General features: G+C 39.2%; 1 protein-coding gene across 1 annotated transcript; it reads left to right on the top strand.

The window, feature by feature from the left end:
* Positions 1–5,891: 5,891 nt before the first annotated feature.
* Positions 5,892–16,795, top strand: LOC139729382 (GH3 domain-containing protein-like). Its single transcript, XM_071640308.1, has 8 exons — positions 5,892–5,895; positions 6,362–6,552; positions 7,860–8,715; positions 9,352–9,487; positions 11,318–11,482; positions 12,315–12,457; positions 12,895–12,971; positions 16,574–16,795. The coding sequence occupies exons 1-8, from the start codon at positions 5,892–5,894 to the stop codon at positions 16,793–16,795; spliced, it is 1,794 nt and encodes a 597-aa protein (XP_071496409.1).
* Positions 16,796–17,815: the final 1,020 nt, after the last annotated feature.

Genomic DNA, 17,815 nt, shown 5'->3' with positions numbered 1-17,815 from the left:
AGCAAATCTTTGGTAACTCCACCATAGGCGGCTATTACATCACTAAGGAGTAAGGGGGTACATAACCATTCAAAAAGAATAATGATAGACCTAAAGACGGACAAATAGAAAGTAATATTCACAAACTTTAGACATCTACCAACAATTGGATAGATTTTCTATGCACCTGCACTAACTACATCCACCATTTGATGAGAGCTATTGAGCATTTTACTTATCTATTTATTGGAGGGGGGGGGGGGAGTTACTACAGGCGCCGCGATGCCTCATATAATAGGCCTTTTGTAAGCATATTATCTTCCACACATTTTGAGACAAAGTAAATCGACAGAAATGTCGCTAATGAAATAATGTAGTATTTGTAATCACTTTGCTAAATATAAAGATTAAAAGGAATCTCTTTTCATATCTTTTCCCATTTCTTCTCCGCGTGTTTATTATGAGATTTTAAAATCAACTCATGAGACAATAATTCACACCAGATCAAGTTATACTATAAAGCTCAATCCCATCACTTTGAGATGCTTGCAGTTGGCTAGGGAATACCACCTATTCTTCGCCATTGGTCCATCAGCTAAAAACACAAACCCCAAATCCCGAACCCCAAGCCCCATTATGCGTATGAATTATACTCCATGTTTCACAACAATGTAACCCCGCGATACACACGCATGTCACACACACTGGCACACGCAAATACAGACACACACATAGACACACCTATTGAGTTCTAGTGTATATCATTGATAGAAAAAAATTGAATGCAAAAAACAGATTAACGCGATTTTCATTTTTTTCTTCACCAGTGAGGTTATCGTCAAATAGAGAAAAATAAATTATTTTCAAGAATACTGCACTCATATACAATAATACATAACAAGAGATTTTTTTTTCTCCAAAGATATTTGTTTCTTTGGTTTTCCAGCAAGCTTTATAGATCTCAAATATCTAAAAATCATAGATATGGATCATAGTCTGTTCTTGCATTCAACTTTTCAAATTTACATCTTATGAATGCAATTTGCGTACTAAAAACGAAATACTTTATCTTGTCGTAGTCTTAAAAAAGCCTGGAGCATATATAACATTTTTCAATTGCTTCTTTTTTTTTCATCTTCTTTTCCTTTTTTTTTTTTTTTTAAGCGCGCTTTCTGCAATAATGGCTCCAAGAATTTGTTTTGTATACTGGGACACAATATTTGTGCACTCTGTTCCAATCTCTTCTCAGTGGGCCCTAAAATACTTGTAAATAGACTTGGGCAATTCCAAAACTGTCCAGTTTTTGGATGAGACCAAAACAGCTGTTTTTTAAATTCTTCTTTGTAGGGCCTAAATGGAACATTATGTGCAATATTCCAGAGCACAATATGTCACGAATCTATTTATAATGTTTCTAAAACGGACATGCGTTTTCGCAAACTTCAGTTAGACCTATTCATGCTTTTATACGTTTATGGTAATATTATAACAATGCATCTGCCACTCGGCATTTATAGTGATATATAATAATGGTCTGCATCGGGCATGACGTCAAAGTATACCAGAGGCCTATAGAACAAGGACCAATAATCTGCGCCTTTGTCACCGCATACTTCCTTTCATAGTTGCCTCTCGTTTTCCCGAGATTTGGGGTCCGTTCTGAATCCATGTCAGCCCATGACAAGGATTTTTTTTGGGGGGGGGGGGGGTGGGTGGTGGGGGTCACAGTATAGGCCCTATCTTTCTGCAAGAGGGAATGGAGCGACTCTCAGAGGTCTCAGTGGAGGGGTATACTTTTTATAACGTTAAAATGAAGTATATTTTTCCTTTGATAATTCGGTTTCACACAATGTGTCAGCCATGAAGAGAAATCTTTGACTCCTTCGCGCTTATAATTGCTCTATCTATATCTATCTATTTCATCTATTTATCTATCTATCTATTTATCTATCTGTCTATTCATTCATTTAAACTCAAAGCTCTATCTATATCTATCTATCTATTTATCTATCTGTCTATTCATTCATTTAAACTCAAAGCTCTATCTATCTATCTCTCTATCTATCTATTTCATCTATTTATTTATTTATCTATCTATCTATCTGTCTATCTATCTATCTATCTATCTCTTTCTATCTATCTATCTGTCTATCTATCTATCTATCTATCTATCTATCTATCTATATCTATCTATCTATCTATCTATCTATCTATCTATCTATCATTCTATCTATCTATCTCTATCTATTGATCTATCTATCTATCTATCTATCTGTCTATTCATTCATTTAAACTCAAAGAGAGTACTCTTTTGTTGCATTTGGAGATTTGGGAAGAAGTTTTCACCTTGAGATTCTTATTTTTGTTTCTGTTCGAGGGGTTCACCCCATCATAGGTATATACATGCCTTGTTGTTTGTTTGTTTTTATTTCCGTCTTCAGATAAAAAATACACACATTACAAGTTGCATATATATAGGTACAGAAGAAACGGGGGATTGCCCGTTCAGCCATATTTGCAAAATATGTCTGTTCTTTCACAGGGTCTGCTCGGCCTATACCGCATTCCACACTAAGAAAAATCAAAATTAAACTTGGAGGAATATAATTTAGGGTATATATATAGTGAAGTGAACATTTTACTACATTTCGTTGACTATCTCCATAATTTGTGGTGCAATTTTACAATGTTGTGATAATTGCCCGATATATTGTAATTTGCTCTGAAACTTGCGAGTTTGATATCTATATATCACTTTTGAAAATCTTATCTAAAGGCATTTTTTCCTATAAGCCCCCTTTCAATTCCCAATGCAGACCTATACGCTCGCGCAGACGACTTGCAACATGAATCGTCTTCTCAATCGACTCAGTACATTTTTGTTTTCTCAAAAGAAAAACGAAACAAACACAAAACAAAAGACTCAAATTATTGTGAGTCACAAAAGTCACATTCATTTTGTTTTGTCTTAATAAAGCACTGTTATTGCAGATAAAGAAAAAAAACACGAAAGTTATATGGTTCAAATTTAGCAACAAGACGCCAATTTTTTTTTTTTTTTTGTCGTTTGTTTTTGCTTGTCAGCTCATTAAACCCGGAAGTGGCACCAGAAATATTTTCTTAATTGCACCCCGCCCCCTTTACTGGATTCACTGGATCCGCCCCTGATAGTGGGCCCATCAGTCTTGACATGATGGTCCATCTGCGTTTATCCATGTAATGGGTCACATGTAAACATAGGCCTTGTATATCTGACACATATAGTATACGAATATACTTGGCCTTGAGAGTTTCTTGTTAAAACTGTGGGCAGAGGTGACTCCAAAAGAGCTACTGTATTCACTGAGGGGTGCAGCCCACAGAACGGAGTTCTGTGGTGCAGCCCCGAAGTGAATAGTTCTTTTGTAAGCATCGATGTAAACATTATGATGTGAGTCATGTGTCTTGCACTAAGACTACGACGTGTTACATTACAATAATAAGACTGAGCTGGAACGCATTTTTTTAGACGGCACAGATTGGGGAAACTAAAAATCTATCGGGGACCCTATCCCTAAACCTAACCCTAATCCTAATCCTAACCCTAACCATCAAACCCTAATCCTAACCCTAACCCTAACCCTAACCCAACGTTTTTCCCATAGGTTTAACACGCGCCATGCCCCAATCTGTGCCGTCTTTAAAAAAAACGCGAACGGGATTATGATGGGACGTGCAGCCGAAACTCCCCCGGCGCCCTGGCCATGCACAGCCAGCTAGCTCCGCGTATGCAGTTGTCGTGTCACGCTGTACGCGTGTCGGTAACAGAAGAGAAGGCGTCGTCGTTTTTTAATTCGTTACTGATTATGTGATAGGAAGATGGGGATTTTGCGAATAGTTGCAATTGGTGAGTATTTCATGTGTTTATAACTTAAAAGTAACACGAAGTGAAAGGGAATGTTTGGATGGTGTTAAATCTTCTCCAATAGCGGTGGGATCTGGGGTGCCTCTAGCCCCGGAGACCCGCCGCTCTGTGTGTTGGGGCTGGTCGCAGTTAGGGTGCCTCAAGGGTCGGTTCTTGGGCCTTGCCTCTTTCTACTTTACATCGATGACTTGCCTGATGGTCTCGCGTCAAAGGTTCGCCTTTTTTTGCCGATGATGCAATTTCCTACATGACCATCGACAATCAACATCATACGCAAAATCTTCAAGATGACTTAAACAAAATTGGTGACTGGGCGAAAAAATGGATGATGCCGTGATGGATTTGAACACAGATAAGTGTAAGGTTTTGACAATATCCAGGAAAAGAAGAAAGGTGCAACACGTGTATCATCTAAATAACGCCCCTCTTGAATCTGTTAAATCCGTGAAGTACTTGGGTGTAACCATCACTTCTGATTTGAAGTGGACCCAACACATCAACAATACTGTCAATAAAGCAAATAACGTGCTTGCATTTCTAAGACGCAATCTTCGCATAAAATCTTCTGATGTTAAGCCACAGCTTACAAAACGTTGGTTCGACCAATTGTTGAGTATGCTTCCACAGTTTGGGATCCATCTACCAAGAACCTAATTCACCAAGTGGAAATGGTCCAGAGAAGAGCTGCTTGATTCACTTTAAATCGCTATCATAACACCTCGAGTGTCGCCAAAATGCTACAAGAACTTAATTGGACCACTCTGGAACAGCGCAGAGAAAATGACAGGCTAATTATGATGTACAAAATACACAATAATCTTGCCCCTCTTTCAGCACAGGACTATATTATCAAACAGGCTACTCAGTTGACGAGAGCCTCGCAACCACACTCCTATCAGGTACCATATTCGAGAACTGAATCGCATCGCCATTCGTTCTTCCCAAGAACTGTAAGGAACTGGAATTCCCTGTCTTCAGAAATTGTTTCAGCGCCATCTGTGGGATCATTTCGAAACCGTCTTACGGTTGATCACAGTGGCTAGTTATTTTCGTCATATTTTCTTTGTGCTTGTAAATATCTGTAAATAAATTGTATTATAATGTAAATAGCACCAGTCTGCAAGAATCTTCATTCTGTTGAAGGAGGCAGACTTAATCAGAAGAAGAAGAAGAGGGAAGAAGTCCCAGTTCTTGCGCGACGCGCTGACTGACGAAAAGCACTAGGCTGCACCCAATACAGCCTAGTTTTTACTAACCCCGGCGCGGGGCGCTGTACGTATTGGGGTCGCTGCTGCGGTTAAGGTTTTACTTTCAGCACGTTTAATCAAAGCTGATCTCAATTTTTATTCTTGAACTAATCTTAATACTGGAAGTGGAGGAATATGTTAAATGTTTGTTAGTTCTTATCTGCACTGGCTGCGTATAGAAAGTGTCTCCAGTATGTGTGCATTCATAGCAATTGTTAGGAAAAGACAATAGGTGAAGAGAAAAGCTTGGAATATGCATGCAGCATGGTCCACATTCTAGTGTTATTCCACTTTCATATGACTAAGACCTCAATGACAACTCTTAATGTGTGGTTCTACACAGTCCCACTCTCGCCCCTTTTATTTGCAAAATACTCTTCAGAAAATTGTAATTTCTATCAATGTAAAAAATATATATAGGTGGGCGCACTGGGCAACCTTTCTCAAATTGCTGACGGGTAGTTTTGTAGCACTGTCGCCTTTGTGAAGAGATAGAGTTTCCTTTCTAGCGATATGAATTGGATGAATTGTAAATGCCTATGAACAACATTGACATTGTTTACTTTTATTAGGAAGGAGAGTACAAAACGAACAGCACATGAAATGATTATTTTGTAGTACCGGTAATTACCAATTGTTGCCATAGATAGCCAATGATGTTTGCTGTCATTTCTGTGCAATATGTGAAATACCGGTAATCATTGTACAAGTTCATTGAAATATAGTATGAGAGGTATTATTGGCAGGGCTGCCATGCAACCATGAGTGAGGGTTTGGAGTGAGACACTTGGAGTGAGTGACCAAATACAAAGGATCAAAGAGATGGTGGGGAGGAGGGGGGGGGGGGGGGAGGGTGGGGATGTTGTGGAAGGGGCTTGTCTCCCCTCCCCCCCCCCCTTCTTTCCACTGTAGGAAGCTTTGACAGTTTTGCATTTAAATAGTACACACTGGTGCATACTTTAATCAATGTTTGGTTTTTCAGGGATTTGGGAGACATTTCTTCATTTCTTTTTTTACTTTTTTTTTCTTTCTGTTTTCAGGGTTCATCTTAGAATTCTTTCTTCTGAGTGAGACAGTTAAAATGTGGTTAATTGCGTGAGTCTCATGCTCTTATTGCATAGAAAGTTTGCAGCTCTGTGTTTGACAACAGTGCCTGATTCCTTGACTCATTTATTCACGTTTGTTGCTTTTTTTTGTTTTTGTTTTTGTTTTGTTTTGTTGTTTTTACCAGGACTGGGTGTGCCAGTAGTTGCTGGCTGCACTGCTGTAGCCGCCATTGGCTACGACTTCAAGAGGCTGAAGAAAGCCGAGAGTCACACTCCGGAGTCGGCGGCAAAGCAGTACGCTGTGAACAAGGTCTTCGAGTTTGTAGGCCGGAGGATGAGCAAGGCGCTCGATGCTGACTCAAAGCAATGTCAAGAGGTTTGCTTTCATCATCACTTCATGGAGCTGTATGCTCTGATTATTTTACAGACAGTCAAGAATTGCTAGACACTTGAGGAAAGCTACATGGATATAGTGCAGAGATATTCTAAATTCTGTACATAGTATATATACTTAGAAATATGTTTCTGATATGGAAGCCTTTTTGGGTTACCAAGGAGCTGCTTTATGGCATCGGAAAGTGAGTGTTTGAAAATCTCTAGGGGCAATTCCGCAGTTAGGTGGACATGACATGGATAAAAGAAATGGGCCTCTTTACCTTACTCTTTAATCTAGGTATCAACTAATGCCATGGATGTTCACCAATCATTAAGGTCTTTCAAATTCAGTAGATTTTATTTTTCGTATTTATTGATTTCGCGAGATCTAAAACCATCATTTAAAATGTACATGTGGGACTGGGGATGCTAAAATTCACTTAAATGCAAATTACAGTGGGTTCCTTTGAAATATTTTCCTCAAAGTTTTGCTAAAGGGTAAAAGATAAATACATTTAAATACTCCAGAAGTCATGTGACATTTTGTCAATTACAAAAGGGTGAAATGACCTGCGGAATTACTCCGGACAAATGTAACGTTACTAACCGTAACGTTACTAACCATGCTTTTGGGGGTCTAGCTAAGAAATTATTGGTTGAACTGCTAAAAAACATTGTGTAAACATTTGTCATGATGCAATAATTGAAATTTATGCAACACTTTGTTTGAAGTACCGGTAACTTGAATTTTTGCACACTTTTTGTTACAAGTTCTTGATTTTTTTGTCATGTCCTTTTTTCGTAACGTTACTAACCAGCCCTTTTAGTTGCCATAGCAATTCTAATATTTCTTGGATTGCATTCATTCTTTTCTGTATCATAAACCTGGGAGGGATGAACATGATTTTGACATAATTTTGACTTAAAATGAATAAATTGTAATTTAGTAGTAAAAACAAATATCTAAATTTGTTCAAATGTAACGTTACTAACCGCGGAATTGCCCCTAGATGTTTGTGTCATTGCAATCTACTCATTTTGAAGTTTGTGTGAATGACTGTACTTTCAGTCCACTCATTGACTTTTTGAAAATTGGGTAAGTTTGAGATGTGAAAATGGGATGAAATGCTCTAATTGATTGCATGATGTGTGACAGAAGTTAAGGAACTATTAAAATTTGAATTGATTAGTGTGTGTTTCTTTTTTTCATTTGATAGGTGAATGTATTTTTTCATGTTTGATAGTTTAATGTCTTTGTACATAAAAGGTGGAATTGACAATCAAATTTCCTTTCAAATTTGGCTGTAGGTCCAACAAGAGATATTGCTCTCTCGTCTCCAATCTGCCAGTGATACCATCTACGGCAAGCAGTTTCACTTCAGTGAGATCAAATCACCCGATGAATACTGTCAGAAGCATCCGCTGACACGTGCTGATCACTACAAGCCATTCGTCCAGCAGATCGCCAACGGCACCCAGAAAGTTCTGACAAAGGACGACCCCATCATCTTGGCGGTGACCTCGGGTACTTCAGGTCACCATAATCTAGTGCCCATGATCAAAGCACAGACGAAGTACTTCTTGCTCAACGGCGTCACTGTGTGTCTGGACTACCTGCGCCGCGAGATCCCAGAGACGAAGCACCTGCGGAAAACCCTCAAGATCTTCTACAACCCCAAGCCGCGCGAGTCGCGGGGCGGTGTTCCCATCGGGCCAAACTCGGCCACGCCCAAAGCGTCACAGCATTTCATCGACATGTACAGCACACCAATGCCAGCGTTCGACATCACGACTGAGAGGGAAGCTCTGTACGCTCACCTCCTCTTTGCCCTGGCGGACCGCGACATCGGCGCAATCGAGGCAAACTTTGTTCCTCTTATTCACAACGCCTTCGTGGAGCTCGAAGAGAACTGGAAGCAGTTAGTGACGGACATTGAGGTGGGAGAAGTCAATCCCAAATTGGACATTCCAGAAGAAATCCGAGAGAAGTTGAATGCCATACTTAAGGCAGACCCAAAGAGGGCCAATGAACTGAGGGAGGAGTTTGAGAAAGGGTTTGATGGCATCGCCAGGAGAATCTGGCCCAATGTTCAGGTGATCCTTGCTGTGGACTCAGGAGCATTTCAGATCTATGGCAAAATGTTGAGAGAAAAGTATACCAAAGGTGAGAGATAGATAGATAGATAGATAGATAGATAGATAGATAGATAGATAGATAGATAGATAGATAAATAGATAGATAAATAGATAGATAGATAGATAGATAGATAGATGATAGATAGAGAGATAGAGAGATAGATACATATAGAAAGAGATATACATGTATATAGACAGATTAAATTGATTGATAGGTAGATGGATAGATATATAGAAAGATACTTTCATCAATAGATAGATAGATGGGTAGATAGATGAATAGATAGAAAGAGAGATATGGGTATTACAGATAGATAAATTGATTGATAGATGTATAGATTAATTGATTGAATGATTGGTCGATTGGTTGGTTGGTTGTTTGATTGATTGATTGATTGATTGAATGATTGATTGATTTGTATATTTATGGATTGATAGATAAATAGATTGATAGATAGACAGACAGACAGACAGATACAAAAATGTAGATGGTTTGATAGATATATTAATAGATAATGAGAAGGGCATTAAGTTGTCTCAAACACTATGAGTTTAGTGGAAACTTAATGCTATTATCATTCTCAACCGACGAAGTGATATATTTGCCACTGTGGTTTAGTAAATGATCATTCAAAACTTTGTTTTCCCTCAAATTTCCCCTCAGGTGTACCCATCTACTCCTGCCTGTATGCTGCCAGTGAGGGCCTGATAGGCATCAATATTTGGCCCCATGATGACGAGAGGAGATACCTCTTGGTACCCAGGAGTATGTTCTGTGAGTTCATCCCCATCGAACACAGGTAAGACAGAAGTGGCAGCAAGAATGAGAAAAAAGTGTGCAACAGAATTATAGTTATGACATTAGATACTGTATATGTGGTATACTTTGTCATTTTGGTAAACTTTGCAAGTCATCATTGACTTTTGAAAAATTATCGAGATGTGAGAATGTTGCATCCTGTATCACAAATGTGCTGTATATCATGTCCAAGCTGGGATAGCACAAAGTTTTCTTCTGAAAAGGAATTGTACTTAGTTCTCATCCTAAATGTAGCTTAAAAAATGCTGAAGACTGCTTATCAAGTAGTGGTGAGCCAATGGAGTAAAATTGAGTCAAAAAGGGCCTGAGCTTTTGATCCTAGCAGAATCTTCATCAGAGGCAAAATGACAAGCAGGCAGGGAGAGCAATCACATAATAAGGACTACACACAACAAGAACAGTCCAGGAAGGGCAAGGGACACTGAACAAAGAAACAAAAGGGATGGATTGGAAGTCATGGGCAAGGAGCCCAACAGTCTTAATAAGGGAGGGGGATTAAAGCAGGAGAGTGGACAGACAAAAGGCAGAGGAGGGTCAGTGATCCCAAGGATCATAGGGGGCAACCTCTTGGAGGATAAGGACAAATAGGGAGGCAACATCAAACAAGAAAAAGGAACAATGGAGGGATATGTTAATGATTCCTCCCTATTCATCTTTATCCTTCACAGGTAGCCCCCTATGATCCTTGGGATCATCTTTGACCCTCCTCTGCCTTTTGTCTGTCCACCCTCCTGCTTTAATCCCCCTCCCTTTACCTGTTGGGTTCCTTGCCCAATACCTCCAACCATCCCCTTTTGTTTTCTTTGTTCCGTGTCCCTAGCCCTCCACTCAATGTTCTTGTTGTGTGTAGTCCTTATTATGTGATTGCTCTCCCTGCCTGTTTGTCATTTTGCCTGTGACAAAGATTCTGCGATCAAAAGCTCAGGCCCCTTTTGACTCCATTAGTTCTTATCCTGTCACTGTGGTTCTTGTTTATAAAGTTGGCATGCAAGTCACACTTTGGGAAATAAACGACATATACAGTACAGTGTATGTCATATGTCATCGTTTCCAGTTTTCAAACAATGAAAAATATATGTGATATTTCAGTTTGTTCTTTTTTTTTGTAAAATCTCTTGCTAGCTATCTAAATTCCTACCAAGATATTATCCAAGGATGTCATTTGGTGTTAGGGAAATGCATGTTTAGTTTTTGAAAGTAATTCCTTAACCCATTGAGGACGAGTCCCAAGTATACTCCGGCAAGTGTCTATGGGAAATGTGTGTTGTAGCAAGATCAGTCCGTCCTCAATGGGTTAAGGTCGAGATTGTCAAGACCAGTGAATGTCATCAAAAAGTCCACAGAGATTGTGTTAAAAGACAGAGGCATCCCAGTCACTGTGTACAGACTTTTTTTTTACTTCAGTCCGATTACTGTATACGCCATATATTTGGCGAGTCTAAATTTTCGCGAATCGGAACTTCCCGACGATTTCACGAGTGGTTAAATTCGCGATTGTGTAGTCCTGTACCGAATGGAGAAATGTATAAGTGTACGTCACATTCATAGCTTGATCAGAGTCAATATTTTCGCGTGTCTTTAATTTCGCGAATAGCACCTGACTCGTGAAATATTCGGCGTATACAGTACTCTTGTTGATGTTATTGTAGGTTGCATTTCTCAAGGCTGTCATTGTACATTTATTGTTTGTAACACATGAAGAAACACATGAACAACAATACACTTTGTGTATACAGTATATACTACAATGGTATGTGTGTGTTTTCCATCTCTGTTGGCATGATTTTCGTCGTTGTCTTATCCATGACAGTGACGAAGACCAACCCTCCACGCTGCTGATGAACGAGGTAGAGAAGGGCGCCACCTACGAGCTGGTGCTGACCAACATGAGCGGCTTCTATCGCTACCGTTTTGGAGACGTGGTGCGAGTGACAGACTTCTACAACAAGGCTCCTGTAGTGGAGTTTCTATACAGGTAGTTATGATGTTATAGCCGTGTTTGTGTAAAACCCATCACAATGTACAGTTTGAAACCCTGCATATGTACACTTAGACAGAGGAGTTTACATCAACTTGTGTCGAATCTGATTTGTGCCTGAAGTTTACGTCAAGGTTGCGTCAACTTGTGTCGACTCTGATTTCTGCCACGTATTTCATTGTGCAAAGGGCAAAATCTGGAATTCAGATGAGCATTTATATGGGTAGGTTTGCGGCACGAGCATAGCTTACTGTGACAAGACCAATTGCTTATCAATGAAGCATCATAGTTCAAAGATCTTAAACAGCATAGGCTTATTTGCCTATCAGTGACAAAGTCCATCAGATAAACATAATGATTTTTTTTTTTCAATTGCAACTAGAACATAGGAAAGATAAAATTAAGTATTTGATATGACAAATCTTTTTATTCCAGTTGTAAAAAAGTTAATTCTGTTATGTGTTTTGGTTAGGGATGGATGTATCCTCAAAAAAAAAGTAAAATTGGCCAGAAGTTCTTGACCTCATCAAATAATGAGCTGCAATTTGTTTGAAATGGAAATGGTTTTGCTGCACATGCTTTATGAAAACCATTTTAGCTATGTAAAAATTGTGTATGAAATAAGAAAATGTATGTATGTTTATAAAGATAATTACTGATGTGTAGTGTTTTCAAATTAGAAGAGAGGAAAACAACAAGTACAACATAATTTTCACATTATGGACCTTTGAATCTACGCGATAATTTTCATACTCTTCAGTGCCCTAACTCATAGGATTAGAGAGGGACTTTTCGCCGTGATGTGATCCCGTTTTCCTCTCATTCACAGACAAGGCCAACTCTTGAATCTGCGAGGGGAGAAAATGTCGGAGGATGTCATGTACCAGACGATACAGAAGACGATCGGCGACTGGGGTGGGGTCACCCTCAGCGACTATACCACCATGGAGAGCCCTCTCCTAGGACTTGGGGGTAAGTCGTTCACCTCTGGTGTGTTTTCATAGCCAATCACCACATCTGCTGGCTCGCTTCATTCAGAGGTCCCAGGAGTAATTGGCAATCAGTGGGGATCAGTATTCATCCCTATAATCCATATCGTATCATAACCCGATGAAGAAGTAGCGGGCTATTTGATAATGTGCATTTGCCGCAAGAAATTAGCGTGGTGCATCCCATCATGCCTATTCACATCATGCCTATTCACATTCAGGACACATACCCTCTTCAAGTGAACAAGGGGACAAAAATAAATTTCCATCTAAACTTCATTGGACAAATAGCACATACCCTGCATTTTACAAAATATCTTCCTATATTTCATTAATCAAATTAATCAAATGTGATATATGACATCATACATGGAATATATTATTCAAATGATACTATTTTCTCTTTTGGTTCCAACCCAGCTTCCGACAAATGCCCCCACTATGAAGTCTTTCTTGAGCTGGAAGGAAGAACCCCATCGTCCAGTGATCTGACTTTGGTAAGATTTAAATACCTGGTATATTCTGTCCCAAAAGAAGCTGTTTCTTCCATCATTTTCAGACACTTGTTTCTTGATCACAAGTGAAAGAATGTGAGAAACGTGATTACATTTTTTCTTTTTCTTTTTTTGAGCATGAAGTTATGTATACTTTGGTTAGAACTGCAGGAAAAAATATCTTTTCAGTCTTTCATGTGATGTCGACTGGAATACACTACAAAGAAAAAAATCCAAACCTGTTGTCCTTTAGTCATAAAAGTCTGTTTGTTTGTTTGTTTGTTTTTATTTGAGAGCAAAAGTCCTCTAGTACAGATTGAAATAGAACGTTATTACGTCTTGTATGAAAACTGTCAATGCAAAAGATTCACTCTTTTAACATTATAAGCATTATCAATGAATATTTTCATATTGAAAATGATTGATCAACTTTGAATAGTTTCTGGTCAGTTTTGTTGTGTCAGTCGATCTACTTTCCAATCTTATGTGAAATATGTTTACTTACATTAGTGGTGGGCTATAAATGGGTGATGTTTCAAAATCCTTAGGGTCCCTGCTTATTTGAAGCAGCTTATTGTACTGAGCATTTTGACACCTTTCATTAAGAAATCGGATGAAAAATGAGATGGAGTCGGCCAAAAAACTTAATGGGGGGGGGGGTGGCGCTAAATTCCTGTCGAGCGGCAGTTAAAATGTAGTGAAAAAATAATAAATTCACTATCCAAAGGAGTATGAAGATGATTTAAGTGTCTAGATATATGTTTTTGAGGTCAAGAAATTGGTTGCAAATGTCAGAAACCCTTAATATACTATAGAAAGCATTCAAATTCTCAAATTGTGTTTTGTTTTTTGGTTTTTTTTGGGGGGGAGGGGGGCATAGGGCTAAGTTTCGGCCCATTTCTGGCATTCCAGTCACCCAATGTGCACTTTGTCATCTTCGAATTGTTGTCACAGATTTATAAATTTGATGATACTGAAGATATAAACAACAGTAGAATTTAGATCAAGAAACTGATTGCAAATGTGTTTTAAAGCCCTAATTTGCTATAGAAAGCATCCAAATTTTCACTTTTTTTGGGGGGGGGGGGGTAGTGGTGGGGTAGACTCTAAATTTCATTTTATTTTCTGTCCATGAATGACCTATCTCAAATGTGTAGACTGCAAATTATGATCACAAGTTGTAAAGCTAGAAAATAATTCAACATTACTTTTCATGTTAATATCAAAGGGAGTGTGGACATTCCTTGTTAACTTCAGCAGAGTTTCAGCAGTGGACTATCTTTTCGTCTTCATCCATTATCACATGCCATAGAAAATAGGCAGAACATCACAAGGTTGTACAGGTTGTAGGTTGAACAACTACACATGCTTTCAGAAGCTGATGACAGATTCTGTTTCAAAGTATCACCACACTGAAGAATCTGTTGCAGTAACCAAATTCTGTAGACTTTAATACATGTAGTTTCCCTACAGTGTACTTGTATGCCAAGTGCAGTTTCACAACATGGAGAAGGTAACTCAAGTAGAACCTGTTCAAATTCTTCCACAACTTCACAGAGATCTAGCAGTTCAGAAAATGAATACTCTCTCAGGGTGTCATGTGACATTCTAGTTATTTCAACCAGAAGAACCTTAGCTGTTGAGAAACATCTCTCAATGCATGTGTGTACAGGACTGTACCATACAAATGCTGCATCAGTGTTGCATTGCAACAAGGTGGCAAAAACAGATTTGGGGCACAGTTTTATCTTACACCGCACGCAACATCTCTCGATACCCTCAATGATGAGGAGCTTGAAGGTCTACAAACTAACAAAAGAGATCTTGCAAAGTTTGACAAGCTGGCAGCAAGATCCGCATCCGTATTCGAACTGGAATGTCATACAGTTGTGGGAACACTTCTCATTTCCAAGCAGGGGCGGATCCAGGAATTCCGTAAAAGAGGGGGCGTGTTTACAAAATTAAAGGGGGGCGCACGCACCCCTCCCCTCATTTTTTTCTTTTTATTTCTTTTGTTTCAACAAAAAATAAGGGGGGGGGGGCGTGCGCCGGTTGCGGTCCTCCCTGGATCCGCCCCTGCCAAGCACAATCCCACTGCTACAACCTTAAGCAGATTCCAGTGACAGACCTGAAAATAGTCTGACCGTCATTCGTACAATACTTCAGAGTCAGCCACAATCAGTACATTGCTGGAAATGCCCATGGAAGAGGACATTTGCAACTGATCTTGAACATTACTGGGGTTAAACCAGCACCTTCAAAGTCAAAAGTTGCAAGTGGCACTGCTGAACAAGATATTGCGGTCAATGAACCTTGTGCCCTTATTAGGGATGTAAATAATGTCAGACAGTGGTACCTCAGCATATGCCAAACTGACAATGGAAAGAGCACATTTGTACATGTACACGTGTAGTAGAACAGCTTTTATAAAAGTGTTGTGATCCTGATAATAGGTTACGTTGGAGATACCCAAAGCGACACGACATACAGACTGTATTAAGTGTCCTGCAAATTATACCATGCAACAGCATGGGACCATGGGACCTCGAAAGAGTATCATGATATTTGTGCTTGACAACTACCACGTAATAACTTTGTTGATGCCCTGTTCTAATCATTCTATTGAGTAGAGAGGAGAATAATCACATCAATATGGCAAGCAAATGCAAGTTTGATAACAAATGGAACGTAAATGTAGTACTTTTTTTACACCGGTATGTGGTGTTCTACTTCTAGTGTAACTGTTGCAGTTGAGAAAGCAGTGTTTTTAACAGATTTTTCATTTTTCAAAATTTGAATTGCTTGAAAGATCATAACATACCCTTCCTATATCTACTGTTGCCCCCACTTATTATCTTAATTACAAAATTTTGGAAGATGGCAAAGTGCATGGATTGGGTGACTCAAATACCAGAAATGGGCAGAAACTTAGCTGTATGCCCCCCCCCCCCCCCCACAAAAAGCAAAATTTGAGAATTTGAAAGCTTACTACAGTATATCAAAGATTTCTGACATTTGCAATCAATTTCTTGACCTCAAAAACATATATCTGGACCCTTAAATCATCTTCATACTCCTTTAGATAGTGAATTTATTATCTTTTCACTATACATGTATTTTAATCGACGCGCAACAGGAATTTGGCGCCCCCCCAATCAGTTTTTTGGCCGACTCCATCTCACTTTTCACCCGATTCTTTAATGAAAGGTGTCAAAATGCTCAGTACGATAAGCTGCTTCAAATAAGCAGGGACCCTAAGGATTTTGAAACATCACCCATTTTACCCCCTGTATAGCCCACCACTACTTACAGAAAAAACAATTGTAAAGAATCCCCAAAAACTCCATATGATATTTTTTGTTTCCTAAAATCTCACAAATGCTGACCTTTAAAAATAGATTTTTGAATGTGTGATATGCTTGCAAGGAATTGTCTGTTTGTTTGTTTGTTTTTCTAGCACCCAGAGTGTAGGGCTTTGTTGATTGTAGTTGAGCTGATATGATATAGATATAATGGACAGCTGTTTAATAATTATTTACGGCATGTACTAGAGTGGAATGTAAATGTAATATTAAAGTTTGTATTCACCACCTTGCAATCTGCAGTTGGACCAGAACCTCCGGGAGAGCTCCTTTGTGTACAACTCCTTTCGGGAGAAGGGCAGCATCAGTCCCATCCGGGTCCACCTGATGCGGTCGGGGACTTTCCGGAAGCTTCGTGAGCACCTCCTAGCAAACACACAGGCCTCCATCAACCAGATCAAGATCCCCAGGGTGCTCAAGGTGGATGCCCATGCCCAAATCCTTTTGGACAGTGAGGTGGTGTGAAGGCCAGTGGCGACCAACTAGGTGACCACGCCCAAATCTTTTTGGACATTAAGGTGGTGTGAAGGCCAGTGGAGACCAACTGGGTGGCCACACCCAAATCTTCTTGGACATTAAGGTGGTGTGAAGGCCAGTTGAGACCAAAGAAGTGGCCACGCCCAAAACTTCACGTACATTAAGGTGGTGTGAAGGCCTGTGCAGACCGACTGGACAGCTCCATGTATGCCCAAAAGTCTTTCTGCTAAAAGTGTAAGATATCTAATCCTGGTTGGGGTGGGGATGGGAAACCCTGATCTTCCACTTGTCTCCAAGACTCTATAACAATTCATAGGAAAGTTTGACAGTTCACATTTGTTTCAGCAGTAAAGTGAGAATGAGGGATAGAAATTGGAGGGGGAAACCCGTCTTTTGCAAGGTTTCCCCTTCTCTCAGGGACAATTCTGAACATTGGGAGAGTACGAACTATAAAACTATCCTGATGAAGAAATGATTCTCATTATGCAATGGTGTATGGACATATTCTGGACTAGTTTCAAAAGTACTGCTGTGTAAAATTCTGATTGTCAATTCTTTCTTTATTTTATTCACCTAATCAAAACAAACACACAAACAAACAAACAAACAAACAAACAAACAAACAAATAAACAGCCAAAACAACAAACAAACATAGTTGCAATGGAAGCATGACTCCAATACTTTTGCATAAGATTGAAACAAGAAAAGGAAATGATTTTTTATTCTAATCAAGTGTGTCGAAAAGGAAAGTAGACAAGAGCATCCATTCAAACAGGCAATAAACCTTGAAGCGCACACTGTTCACTGCTATGTTCATTTAGGTGAAATGCTCAGTGCTCGTTTCTAATACTGTAACATGGCCTTGTCAAGCAACCTAGAGCAGCATGTTTTCACATTTATTATATCTGCCTGTAAGTAACACAACTTGTTTCTATCTATCTACCGATAACTTACAAATTGTACAAGAAAGGCCACAATCTTTTTAAAGTTTCTGAAATTTTAAAAAA

This window comes from Diadema antillarum, unplaced genomic scaffold (genome assembly GCF_040938485.1).
Source record: "Diadema antillarum isolate AM-2024a unplaced genomic scaffold, OU_Dant_1.0 seq00000235_RagTag, whole genome shotgun sequence".
In the NCBI taxonomy this organism is placed as follows: domain Eukaryota; kingdom Metazoa; phylum Echinodermata; class Echinoidea; order Diadematoida; family Diadematidae; genus Diadema; species Diadema antillarum.
Note: the sequence above shows the minus strand (reverse complement) of the source record. Positions and strands in the feature narration are given on the sequence as shown.

What these genes read in the sequence shown, in the direction of transcription:
- LOC139729382 (XM_071640308.1), top strand. An exon ending in GTAGTGGAGTTTCTATACAG is followed by an intron (nt 11,483 to 12,314) that starts GTAGTTATGATG and finishes TCTCATTCACAG; the next exon opens with ACAAGGCCAACTCTTGAATC. An exon ending in CGTCCAGTGATCTGACTTTG is followed by an intron (nt 12,972 to 16,573) that starts GTAAGATTTAAA and finishes TGCAATCTGCAG; the next exon opens with TTGGACCAGAACCTCCGGGA.